General features: G+C 40.3%; 1 protein-coding gene across 2 annotated transcripts in view; it reads left to right on the top strand.

The window, feature by feature from the left end:
- The window catches only part of lap4a (Lysosomal-associated transmembrane protein 4A), a 31,995-nt gene extending 20,635 nt beyond the window's left edge, over positions 1-11,360 (top strand). For both annotated transcript variants that reach the window (NM_001140354.1, XM_014204584.2), the window contains 4 exon segments: positions 1,525-1,647; positions 3,133-3,228; positions 3,567-3,665; positions 9,676-11,360. In NM_001140354.1, coding sequence (NP_001133826.1) covers positions 1,525-1,647; positions 3,133-3,228; positions 3,567-3,665; positions 9,676-9,750 — 393 coding nt within the window. In that variant the 3' untranslated portion in view covers positions 9,751-11,360.
- Positions 11,361-14,117: the final 2,757 nt, after the last annotated feature.

Below are 14,117 nucleotides of genomic sequence, written 5' to 3'. Positions count from 1 at the left end.
AATGTCTCAGGGTTTTGCCTGCCAAATGAGTTCTGTTATACTCACAGACACCATTCAAACAGTTTTGGAAACTTTAGAGTGTTTTCTATCCATATATAATAAGTATATGCATATTCTAGTTACTGGGTAGGATTAGTAACCAGATTAAATCGGGTACATTTTTTTTATCCAGACGTGCAAATGCTGCCCCCTAGACCCAACAGGTTAAGTTACCCTTGTTGATGCCCTGTATTCAGTGTTCACACAGTAGGTCCATTGCTGGCTGTAGCCTCCCCTGCTAAATACCAGTCATGATGACCTAAGCACAGATGTCTACAGTGCCTTCAAAAATCATTCACACCCCTTGACTTTTTTTGTATACATTTGTTTGTGCTACAGCCTGAATTTAAAATGGATTAAATTGAGATTGTGTATCACTGGCCTACACACAATACCCCATAATGTCAAGGTTTGAATATGTTTTTAGAACATTTTAAACAAGTCACATAATAAGTTGCATGGACTCGCACTGTGTGCAATAATAGTGTTTAACATGATTTTTAAATGACTACCTCATCTCTGTATCCCACTCATACAATTATCTGTAAGGTCCCTAAGTCGAGCAGTTAATTTCAAACAGATTCAACCACAGATCAGGGATGTTTTCCAATGTCTCGTAAAGAAACACCTATTGGTTGATGGGGTAAATAATTTGTATATCCCTTTGAGCATGGTGAAGTTATTAATTACACTTCGGATGGATCAACAACCTTGTAGTTACTCCACATTACTAACCTAAGTGACATAGTGAAAAGAAGGAAGCCTGTATACTGTTGAATTTCCCAGCAAGAAAACCAAAAATGTTGCTTAAACAGAAGGGGGAACTAACAAACAGTCACTGACAACAACCAAAATGAAACAGGTGGGTTTTAGGAGGGTGTCCACTGAAAGTTGCATAGCAACAACAACTGGGACCTAAAAAAGATCCACCATGAGCACCCACTACCAAACTTAAAGACAGGAAGCAAACCAAATAGTTGAGCAAAATGAAAACAGGTAAGATCAGACAAAGGAATTTTTTATTTTTTTAATCAAATAGGGAGAGTCAACTAAAGGTGTTGACCCTCCACATCTCTCAAGTCAACTGAAGCACTGGGCCAGCACAGGGGAAACACCTTCCGTCTAACGAGGTGACACCAATCGGTGTGCCCTATGTGCTAAAAGTCCAACCTCGAAACATAAATGGAAAAACCAAAACCTATAACAATACAAAAAAGTATATTTAACCCATTTTGAATTCAGGCTGTAACATGTGGAATAAGTCAAGGGGTATGAATAGTTTTTGAAGGCACTGTACATAGAAACTCTTTGATTTGTGACATCCTCAACATAGTTTAGTACCCAACATTTAGATTAAGCTTTTGCTATGGCTACATATGGCCATTGCTTGACAAACCTCCTGACGAACTCTAGTGAAATGGCCATCCTTTCACACTTTTGTTTAGTAATGTGTGTGTGTGGTTTTTTCCCTTCCTCCCCCCGTAGCATCGTGACGGCTGGCTTATCCCGTTCTTTTGCTACCAGCTCTTTGACTTTGCTCTGAGTTGCCTGGTCGCCATCAGCTCCCTCACCTACCTGCCCAGGATAAAGGACTACATGAAGGAGCTGGTGAGTCATTCTAGCTGACAGGCAGTGATGAAGGACTAGTCTCACAAATCACAATTATGAAGCTAACCACAAGTCTTGTGAATGTTTTTTTAATTTTTATAATTGTTTTATTCTAACAATTAACAGGAACAATTTTATTATGATAACCAGCTGACATTTTTATGATACAGAAAAATAAACATCTGCTATAAAACAGATATCTTAAATAAACATCCAGTTAATGCTCTTGGTTTTCTGGTTAAAGCACAATCAACTGGTGAGGAGGCGCTCCGTGGACCCTAACACTTCAGCTTCACTATACGCGTTGCGTTGCTTTACCTTCAGCGTTGTGTCATTGTGATGTTCTACCTGCTACACAGAGCGCATTGTTTTGAGAGCGAAGGAGCATCTTTATAAAAAATTTCCTTACTGTAACATATTGGTCTATTATGCGTAAGTACCATAGCTTTGTCCAGTTTTTCGCAAGTACTCTCATTGTTTCTAGTGGTTGTACTGAATATCCTCTAATTACACGTTGCTTTTGTTTACATTGTGAACATAGTCAATGTAGCTAGCTAGAGTTTCTGTTAACGTGTAGCTTCTTAACTTCACAAATCTTAGTAAAATAGCCAGTGGTGTCTAGTGGGGGCCATTATGCAACCAAAATCAACTTTATTTCTCATTATTTCAATTCACAAGATGGAATGAATGTGTGTGTCATCCGTCAAAAATGGAACCTCAGCAATTCTGGAGCTTGGACGCTGCCGTTGGATGTGACTCAACGTGAGCAGTATAGCAGCTTTTATTGATTTCAAAGGAAGCATTCCCTAAATGGCTAATGTCTGATGGCAACTCTGCATGCCCGTTTGCTGTAGTGTAGCTGGTCTGTTAGTGTCCAGAAGTAATTTAGCCATGCATTGTAGTCATTGCGATCTCTAGCGTTGCTATTTTCTCAAGTTTTCTCATGTCAATTAACTTGTGACATTCCTGGATTACTCATTATTAAAGCCCGATTTAATCAACAAATACGATGGTCAGTTGAAAAAAGGTTAAGGGTACTTTTTTTTATTAAACAATTGAGACAATCTAAGTCAGATTACTTATATTTAAGGACAGAATCTATATACAATCCCGAAATCAGCTGTAACTGTCAGTAGTAGAACAAAGCTTAAACTATGTTTGCGTGAACCCTAAATATACAGAACATTTATGTTGAGTTAGCTTCCGGGCATGGTAGACTGCTCCTCACCACTCTATGAAAGCAGTTAATTAAAGAAAAACATTCAAATGGGTTGCTGGTTCAAAGTTAGTTTGTATTCAGAGAGAACTGAAGTAATTCTAAGTACTTGGGAAAGTTAGCTGGCTAACTCATTGACCTCGCTCTGTAATATACCCCCCTAGAGGGTTTAAATGTGTTCTCACTATCGTTGTCACCTGGCCTGTCTGTCTTTATGGGGTTTTGTTTAGCTTCTGTATGTGCTGAATGTCTCTCTCCTTGCCTCTCAGCCAGACTTCCCCTACAAGGACAACCTGCTCTCCATGGACTCCAGCTGCCTGCTGCTCTTCGTCCTCGTCTTCTTCACCTTTCTCATCATCATGAAGGTCTCTGGGAAATAGCTGTGATTGAATGCTGCACTCCATTCCCCCCCCCCCCAACCAGATTCCCAAGAATATGCAATTTATTTGATTTACTGCACTTGTTAGTGTTCATGTGAGATTTGATCTGATTTACCAATCCATGAAAGTACTTTAGTAGACTGATGATAGACCTTGACTGACAGGTCTTTAGTAGATGGGTTATAGACCTTCAGATGCTGAATCAGGGGTGTTTTGAGCTGGGCTGTAACAAAAGCCTGCACACATTGTGGCCCTCTAGGACCAGGTTTGAGCATCACAGGATCAGGTAGAAGGACTAAACATTTTGACCACTTTCCCCTCAGGCTTACCTGATCAACTGTGTGTGGAATTGCTACAAGTACATCAACAACAGGAATGTGCCGGAGATCGCCGTCTACCCTGCCTTTACGGCGCCTCCCCAGGTATGTCTGTGCCTGAAAAGCCCCCACTCGGATTACCGGTAATCACATTTGAAGCATACCTTTCACATCTTTAAGCAGTCTACAAACAGGTTCGGTTTGCTCCTAGCAGAACTTGGCTAGGCGACGCAAACGTCTGTGCTCGAATACTCCCTAAAGACCTTCGCTTGAAAAATGTGAAAATATTATGCCAATATTACTGTTGTTTATCCCTCTTGAGCAACAACATAGCCAGAAATACTTCATCAAAATAGTCTGAATTAATCTAAGATAAATCAAGAAATCTGTAATTAATGTTGACAATTTTTCAGAGGTCTAAATGTTTGGAGCAGTATTTAAAGTGAAAAGATTTGCATGAAAACTAGTAGCCTCTTGTTGAATGACAACAAACACTTAATTGAAGAATCCCGTCCATAGTTCCATCTTCCACTAGGAGTAGCACTGTTGACCATTCACAGACGAAGGGGCGTGGACTTTGTCTACCGAACTTCGACTTGCCTCGAGAAAAAAATGTGTGCTCGATCAACCGAAGGAAAAACTGGCGAATAAAAATAACTGTTTTCCACAAGCACAAGTTGCCAGCCCAATAATTTAAAAAAGTAGCAAGCCAGGCTCCCCGGTTTAAGACATTTTTGCAGAACAAACTCTATTTTGGTGACCTCTGGTACATTCTAATGCTAGATTGTATTTTCACACTAATTAGTGTTAGTTTTATCAGCTGGTGTGCAATATGATATAAAACACAGGAAACATTTGAATTTTGACTGCATTGGACCTTTAAAAGAATCCTATAAGAGTCTGCTGACTTCCACGTGCTTCAAGCTTCCTTTTTTAAGAGAGATGAGAAAATACATCTGCCAGACAGGTATGATTGAAGAATGAAGCAGGTGTCAAACATTGGCTTTGCTACACAGAAAGCAGCAGTTGACTACTCCATTGTCAATACTTTGATTAAGTCACTATCTTTGAAATATCATAAGTATCATTCTTTTTATTCAATCTGTTTTATTTGATCATATTTTGGACCAGAGTTAGGCTCTCTCCACTAGCCTACCTATTGTTTTTGCAGTGAAGAGGATTCAGCATCTTCATCAAATGTTTGCATAATTAATCTGCAGATAATAGCAAAAAGGGAGCCAAATGAACAGCTCTCTTACCGATGGAATTTGGTAGGCTACTGACGAGTCACTCACTTTAACGTCACTGTCTGGCAAGTCCTGATGGACTTCATATAAAAAAATACAAACAAGATCTTTACTTGTCCCGATGTGATACTATGGACATACACTGTGTACAAAACATTAAGCATTCTTTCCATGACATCGCCTGACCAGGTGATTCCGGGTGACAACTATGATCCCTTATTGATGTCACCTGTTAAATCCACTTCAATTAGTGTAGATGAATGGGAGGAGACAGGTTAAAGAGAGATTTTTAAGCCTTGAGACAATTTTGACATGGATTGCGTATGTGTGCCATTGAGGGTGAATGGGCCAGAAAGATTTAATTGCCTTTTGAACGGGGTATGTTAGTAGGTGCCAGGTGCACCAGTTTTTGTGTCAAGAACTGCAATGCTGCTGGGTTTTTAAAACTTAAGTTTCCTGTGTGTATCAAGAATGGTCCACCACTCAAAGGACATTAGGCCAACTTGGCACACCTGTGGGAAACATTGGAGTCAACATGGGCCATTCAGCACCTTGTAGAGTCAATGCCTGACAAATTGAGGCGGTTCTGAGGGCAAAGGGGGGTGCAACTCAATATTAAGAAGGTCTTAATGTTTGTGGACTCAGTGTATAACTAACTACATTGTATGATTTATTAAGGATATACAGAACCAGTCAAAAGTTTGGACACGCCTACTCATTCAAGGGATTTTCTTAATTTTTTTTTAACCTTTTTCTACATTGTAGAAGAATAATGAAGACACAAAAATTATGAAATAACACATGTGGAATCGTGTAGTAACTAAAGTGTTAATACAAAAAATATATATTTTTTAGAATCTTCAAAGTAACCATACTTTGCCTTGATGACAGCTTTGCACACTCTTGGCATTCTCTCAACCAGCTTCACCTGGAATACTTTTCCAACAGTCTTGAAGGCGTTCCCACATATGCTGAGCACTTGTTGGCTGCTTTTCCTTCACTGTGGTCCAACTCATTCCAAACCATCTCAGTTGGGTTGAGGTCGGGTGATTGTGGAGGCCAGGTCATCTGATGTAGCACTCCATCAATCTACTTCTTGGTCAAATAGCCCTTACAAAGCCTAAGGGTTTGTTGGGTCATTGTCCTGTTGAAAAATAAATGATAGTCCCACTAAGTGCAAACCAGATGGGATGGCGTATTGCTGGAGAATGCTGTGGTAGCCATGCTGGTTAAGTGTGCCTTGAATTCTAATCACTGACAGTGTCACCTGCAAAGCACCATCACACCTCCATGCTTCGTGGTGGGAACCACACATGCAGAGATCATCCGTTCACCTACTCTGCATCTCACAAAGACACGGCAGTTGGACCAAAAATCTCAAATTTGACTCATCAGACCAAAGGACAGATTTCCATGTCCGTTGCTTGTGTTTCTTGCCCAAGCAAGCCTCCTTCTTATTGGTGTCCTTTAGTAGTGATTTCTTTGCAGTAATTTGACCATGAAGGCCTGATTTCACATTTGATGTATCTGTCACTTGAACTCTGAAGCATTTATTTGGGCTGCAATTTCTGAGGCTGGTAACTTATGCTCTGCAGCAGAGGTAACTCTGAGTCTTCCTTTCCTGTGGCGGTCCTCATGAGTGCCAGTTTGATCATAGCGCTTTATGGTTTTTGCGACTGCACTTGAAGAAACTTTGAAAGTTCTTGACATTTTCCTGATTTGATTTATGTTTACATCTTAAAGTAATGATGGGCTGTCGTTTCTCTTTGCTTATTTGAGCTGTTCTTGCCATAATGTGGACTTGGTATTTTACCAAATAGGGCTATCTTCTGTATAGCACCCCTACCTTGTTGGCTGGAAAGAAATTCCACAATTATTTTTAACAAGGCACACCTGTTAATTGAAATGCATTCCAGGTGACTACCTCATGAAGCTGGTCGAGAGAATGCCGAGAGTGTTCAAAGCTGTCATCAAGGTAATGGGTGGCTACTTTGAAGAATCTAAAATATATTTTGATTGTTTAACACTTTTTTTGGGTAGTGCATGATTCCATATGTGTTATTTCATCACTTTTATTCTACAATGTAGAAAATAGTAAAAAAAAAAAAAAAAAAATTGAATGAGTAGGTGTCAACTTTTGACTGGTACTGTTGAGATTAACTTTATTGACTCAGTTTGACACCTTTTAAAGACTAGTCAAGCTTGCTGTTTGACAGTAATTGGCCTATGTGCCACCACTCCGTGGCTGCATATGAAACTAGCCAGGGTGCAAAGTTAAATTCTCACTGGCCTGGAGTGGTGATCTACTGGCCTGAACATGGTGTAGTTCTTAAATGCATTGTGGACATGCAGGGCCTATAGGTTGACATGCTTTCTCTCTATATTCACCTATTAATTGGCTACATTTGGTTATTATGATATGTATTAAACATCTGTGTAATATAATTTAGCAATGCAAGTCATTCGTCCATTCTTTAGAACTGCATTCTATTAATTGCAGTCATTTTTGTTTCTAAATTGTCATTTTGTGAAGATTTTAAAACAGGACACTGCCCCTGTAAAGACAAACGTTCCAGAAGAGCAATCGACATGGCTACAGTAGGCTTGCCAAGACAAATGCTACTGCTTGAGATGTTGTGACTCGTGGGAGCATGGTGGTGCTTGAATGAATGGCCAATCATATTGCTCAAATACAAATAGCATGACATTTACGTGTGTAGTCTTCAATGGTAGACTGACCGAGCAGGTAAATGTTGAATTGGAATGCGAAAAGTTACTGTCTCTGTCGGGACAGTGACTGACGAGATCCACTGGCCCCACACACATTTTTACTGGCCCCGGGTCAGTGGTCCATCAATGATGTCGGACCCTGAATGTAAAATAAATTAATGTGTCTGAAAACAATGGGCTTAGTGGATTTTGCCTTATTTTTACCACATTATATGGGATGTGCGACTCATTCATGCTCTCTCCCTCCGTGTAAAGAAATTTGACTGGAACCACAGCGTACACATCACACACACCAAAGTTACCAAGAGGCGGGACAGATGACTGCCAAACCAGCAGTGTTTCTCTGTCATCGTTCACTTTGTGACTGACCAGGCGCCTGTACTATATCAATAGATCGCAAGAAAGTGCGTTTTGTTCATTCTAGCGGAAGAGGGCTCTGCAGTCTTTCTGACTAGAGTTGAAAAGTAGCTTAGTTAATTTAACCTGTCTGGGAACCCTAGTCAACAGCCAGTGGAATCGCGTCGCGTGAAATACAAATACCTCATAAATGCTATAACTTCAATTTCTCATAAATGCTATAACTTCAATTTCTCAAACATATGACTATTTTACACCATTTTATAGATGCACCTCTCCTGAATCGAACCACGTTGTCCGATTTTCAAAAAGGCTTTACAGCAAAAGCAAAACATTCGATTATGTTAGGAGAGTACCCTGCCAAAAAAAAACACACTGCCATTTTCAAAGCAACTAGCATGCATCACAAATACCCAAAACACAGCTAAATGCAGCACTAACCTTTGACAATCTTCATCAGATGACACTCCTAGGACATCATGTTACACAATACATGCATTTTTTGTTCGATAAAGTTCATATTTATATATAAAAACAGCATTTTACATCGGCGCGTGATGTTCAGAAAACATTTTCCCTCAAATGCTTCCGGTGATCAGCGCTACAATTTACAAAATTACTATTCTAAAACATTGTTAAAATGTAATATTGTCATTCAAAGAATTATAGATTAACATCTCGTGAATGCAACCGCATTGCCAGATTTAAAAATAACTTTACTGGGAAATCACACTTTGCAATAAACGACGTGGTATGCTCAGAAAAATAGGCTAAGCGATACATGTTAGCGCCATCTTGGAACCATCTAAAATCAAATATACTATTGTAAATATTCCCTTACCTTTGATTATCTTCATCAGAAGGCACTTCCAGGTATCCCAGGTCCACAACAAATGTAGTTTTGTTCGAAAAAGTTAATAATTTATGTCCCAATAGCTCCTTCTTGTTAGCGCGTTCCGAAGGCTACTCATAATGTACGAGGCGCGCTGGACTTGTCGTCACGAATGTGCAAAAAAAATATATTTACGTTCGTTCAAACATGTCAAACGTTGTATAACATAAATCTTTAGGGCCTTTTTCAACCAGAGCTTCAATAATATTCAAGGCGGACGATTGCATTGTCTTACTAAACGTTTCAGAACAAAAGGGTTCCCATGGGCGCCCGTGTCATAGTAGTAATGGCCCTCCCCCTGTGACCAACTTCCCAAGCCTCTCTTTGGGTCAGTTTCTACCATAGAAGACTCAAACCACTTTGTAAAGACTGTTGACATCTAGTGGAAGCCTTAGGAAGTGCTAAATGATTAATAAGTCCCTGTGTGTTTCAATGGCAAAGGCTTGAAAGTGATTCCACACATCAGATTTCCTCTTCCTGTTAGGATTTGTCTCAGGGTGTTTTCTATCCAAATCTACTAATTATATGCATATTCTAGTTACTGGGCAGGCGTAGTAACCAGATGAAATCGGGTACGTTTTTTTTTCCGGCCGTGCAAATACTGCCCCCATCCCCAACAGGTTTTAAGTGGAAAAAGTAGCCGACTGTACAGACTAATTTAATCTCGACAGTCGGCGCTAGTGGAAAACACTTAAAACGTCATAATATATGCGCATTACTGATACAGTACACCCAGTCTCCTTCCCAGATTGTTTAAGAGACAGATTATAGCATTATCAAATGTCGCTAATATCTCTGGTCCTTTCACACTGCGAAGTTGGCTATATTTATAAATTGATTTATTGTTTAATGAAATGAATGTAATGATTAACTTTCTCTCTCTCCTCAGTACATCCTGCCCACCTACGAAATGGCAATGAAGATGCCAGAGAAAGAGCTCCCTCCCCCCTACATGCCTGCCTGAAGACCCCCCTCTCGTGTGTGTGTGTGTGGCCTCCCACAGTTTGCCATTTTTAACTCAGCAGTGCATTTCTAGAGGGATACTCTTTAAAGGCCCAGTGCAGTCAAAAACGTGATATTCCTTGTTTTTATATACATTTCTACACTGAGGTTGGAATAATACTGTAAAAATGATAAATGCCCTTCAAGTTTCAAGTTGTATGTATGCGATACACATGGGAGACACTGAATGCTTACTTACAGGTTCCTTCTCGACAATGCAACAATAATAAGAAACAATAAAAGATGAGAATATTAACAAAGTATAAATGGCTCAGTAGAATAACATTTTTACCATGATTATAATACAGGAAGGCACAAATTATAGTCCAATATTTGTGTGTTTTGGGGGCAAGTGGTTAAATTGTGTAATATTTAGCCCTTTTAGTGTAAGAGCTGTTTGAAAAGCGTGCCTAAAATATTTGCCTGTTTTGGTGGGATGGAGTTTTGACCTTCCATGGTGACATCACCATGTAGTAAATTAGTTAATAGACCAATAAGGAAAGAGTCCAAACTTCTTTTCCAATAGAGGCAAATTTTCAGACCACTCCAACAGCAAAATTCTTGCTTCGGAAATTGCTCTTTGCTAAGAAGCAGTTTTTGTTTTCAATTAAAATGGTCAAAAACAAACAATCACTGTAAGGTGCTTTAATTGTTACCCAGAAATGATTTCATATTTAGATAAAAACAGCTTTTAAAGGCCCTGTAACATTCAAACCCAGACCCCATAATATTGTAGATAAGTGAAAGGAGAGTGGAGGAGGAGATCAAGTAGTCTGCCATCGGATGACGTGAAATGTGTAAAGCGATGAAAGTTTTCCGATCTTTTCTCCCCCCCGTCTTTTTGATGTCTTAGTTAAAAACAAAAAGTTATTGTGAAAGTACCATCGCTTGAATGCCTACCACCAGTTAGTTCATCTTCAGAATAAACACCATCCTTTCCTTATAGATTGATATTGTATGACTATAAAAAATAAACATTCTTAAGACAATCCACTTATGATCTCTTATCTTATCGTTCATTTCTGGGGGGTTTTTTGGCTTAAAATCTAGATTATTTTGTCCAAAGAGTTTGTCGGGGACATCTGTAGCAGTTTTATCTCTTCATCCCTTTATTTATTTAGCCTTGGATGTCCATCAGTTAATCCGCCACCTGTGTGTGCCACGTCCATTATCCTCTGCCTTCTTCTGTGTGACCCTGCGTTGTTAGCTTAGTAAAGCTAGTGAATTGTGTTGCAGTTAAATGACCTGATGCTGCTAGTTAAAGTGAAAGTACACTCCAAACCCAAAGTTTGTCAGATGTTTTCAGACCTCAAAAGTAGTCTGTCAAGGTAAGTCTTATTTTATCTCAACAAAAGTCCACTGGAGGTCTGAAAACATCTGATAAATGTTGGTTTTGGAATCGATTGTCCTGTTTAAGGAGAGAGATGCCTTATCAGGAAAGTGGAGGGAATAAATGGCTAATTTTGTGAACAGTGGTGGCTGCATGCTACTCTTTCTGCCTTTTTCTTTACATTTTGTTTTGATCCTTGTGAAAAACACATTCAATAAACATTTTAAAACATTTATTCATCACCTGACTGAGCAGTGTGTCTTTTCTTTTTACCTGATATGAGCAAAGAAATGGCATTACTTTTTGTTGGGGATTTATTTGGTTCTGTACTCAATCTGAAGTGGATTTATACGAAACATACTCTATTTCTTGGATGAAGCATACAGTAGGAGTTCTTTCTTGGATGTAGCCTACGGTAGTAGTGGACGCCGCAGGAGTGTTTTGTGAGACTGGCCTACAGAATGACATTCATTATTAAAATCTATTTGGAGGCAGCTTCTCAATACTGAATAATAGATCTGGCGCCATCTCATGTCAGTAAATTATGAAAATAATAATGCTATTTTGAATTGCAAGCTCAGTGCTCTAAAGCCTTGTTTACACTGCAGGCATTAATGCTCAAAACAGTTTTGTTTTCCAAATCCGTTTTATCTGTGTTCAGACAGTTAATTGCTGACATGGCTACACTAGTTGTCATAGTAACGACAGGTGTGGATGCAGTGGTGTATGCTGATTGGTTGTCGCGCTCTTCGTTCTATCACTTAGAAGTAATTTAGCAAGGTAAGGTGACAATGCCTGCATGGACGTTTCCCAGTTGCTATGGACATTTCACAGTTGCTTTGAATGTTCAAAATCATAGTTTAAGAACACATTTAAAGCCTTAAAGGATAAGATGATCCAACTTTCAAAACAAGTCCTTTTTGGCTAGCAACAGCACTCAACTAACTAAACTCACCAAAAAAAGAAATGTCCTCCCACTGTCAACTGGGTTTATTTTCAGCAAACTTAACATGTGTAAATATTTGTATGAACATAAGATTCAACAACTGAGACATAAACTGAACAAGTTCCACAGACGTGACTAACAGAAATTGAATAATGTGTCCCTGAACGAAGGGAGGGAGGGGGGGGTCAAATGTAACAGTCAGTACCTGGTGTGGCCACCAGCTGCATAATGTACTGCAGTGCATCTCCTCATGGACTGCACCAGATTTGACAGTTCTTGCTGTGAGATGTTACCCCACTCTTCCACCAAGGCACCTGCAAGTTCCTGGACTTTTCTAGGGGGAATGGCCCTAGCCCTCACCCTCTGATCCAACAGGTCCCAGACGTGCTCAATGGGATTGAGATCCTGGCTCTTCACTGGCTATGGCAGATCACTGACATTCCTGTTTTGCAGGAAATCACGCACAGAACGAGCGGTATGACTGGTGGCGTTGTCATGCTGGAGGGTCATGTCAGGATGAGCCTGCAGGAAGGGTACCACATGAGGGAGGAGGATGTCTTCCCTGTAACGCACAGCGTTGAGATTTCCTGCAATGATAAGCTCAGTCTGATGATGCTGTGACACACTGCCCCAGACCATGACGGACCCTGCACCTCCAAATCAATCCCGCTCCAGAGTACAGGCCTTGGTGTAACGCTCATTCCGTCGAAGATAAATGCGAATCCGACCATCACCCCTGGTGAGACAAAACCGCGTCTCGTGAGTGAAGAGCACTTTTTGCCAGTCCTGTCTGTTCCAGCAATGGTGGGTTTCTGCCCATAGGCAACGTTGTTGCCAGTGATGTCTGGTAAGGACCTACCTTACAACAGGCCTACAAGCCCTAAGTCCAGCCTCTCTCAGCCTATTGCGGACAATCTGAGCACTGATGGAGGGATTGTGCTTTCCTGGTGTAACTCGGGCAGTTGTTGTTGCCATCCTGTACCTGTCCCGCTGGTGTAATGTTCAGATGTACCGATCCTGTGCAGGTGTTACACGTGGTCTGCCACTGCGAGGACGATCAGCTGTCCGTCCTGTCTCCCTGTAGCGCTGTCTTAGTCATCTCACAGTACGAACATTGCAATTTATTGCCCTGGCCACATCTGCAGTCCTCATGCTTCCTTGCAGCGTGCCCAAGGCACGTTCACGCAGATGAGCAGGGATCCTGGGCATCTTTCTTTGAGTGTTTTTCAGAGTCGGTAGAAAGGCCTCTTAAGCGTCCTAAGTTTTCATAACTTTGACCTTAATTGCCTACCATCTGTAAGCTGTTAGTGTCTTAACGACCGTTCCACAGGTGCATGTTCATTAATTGTTTATGGTTCATTGAACAAGCATGGGAAACAGTGATTAAACCCTTTACAATGAAGATCTGTGAAGTTATTTGGATTTTTACGAATTATCTTTGAAAGACAGGGTCCTGAAAAAGGGACGTTTCTTTTTTTGCTGAGTTTAGCAAGGTAGCTGTTTTAGCTTATTAGCACATTCACCAATTTGTAAACAATTAACAAGCTAGTTAGCTACCACATCCCTTCTGAAAAAAGATTATAGTCAGAGTGTAGTATAACTGCAGTATGCTGCAAATACTTTGTCCAAAATAACTTTATTTTACTGCAGTAATTTTGCAGTATAACTGCAGTTTGTGTTATTCTGTAAAATGGTATAGAATCAGCTTGATCCCCTCTGTCGAAGACGCATGGACCTTCTTTTTCATATTTTCAGCGGTATTATTAACAATCACACCCCCATAAAGAAAATGAGAATTAAAAACGGGTTCAGCCCCTGGTTCGACCGTGATCTTACAGAGTTACTCCACCTCAATAATTGCATTTGGTGAAAGGCTCGGCACACACATACTCAGGCTGAATGGCTCTCATTCAAGCAAATGAGAAATAAGTGCACTCAGGCTATCCGGAAAGCCAAAGTTAGTTACTTTAAGGCAAGGGCTGATTTCAAAGCATTACATGGGCTTGCTCCTACCTATCTTTCCGATTTGGTCCTGCCGTACATACCTACACGT

This window comes from Salmo salar, chromosome ssa06, assembly GCF_905237065.1.
Source record: "Salmo salar chromosome ssa06, Ssal_v3.1, whole genome shotgun sequence".
In the NCBI taxonomy this organism is placed as follows: Eukaryota; Metazoa; Chordata; class Actinopteri; order Salmoniformes; family Salmonidae; genus Salmo; species Salmo salar.
The sequence above is the reverse complement of the archived record's forward strand: the minus strand, read 5'-3'. Positions and strand labels throughout refer to the sequence as shown.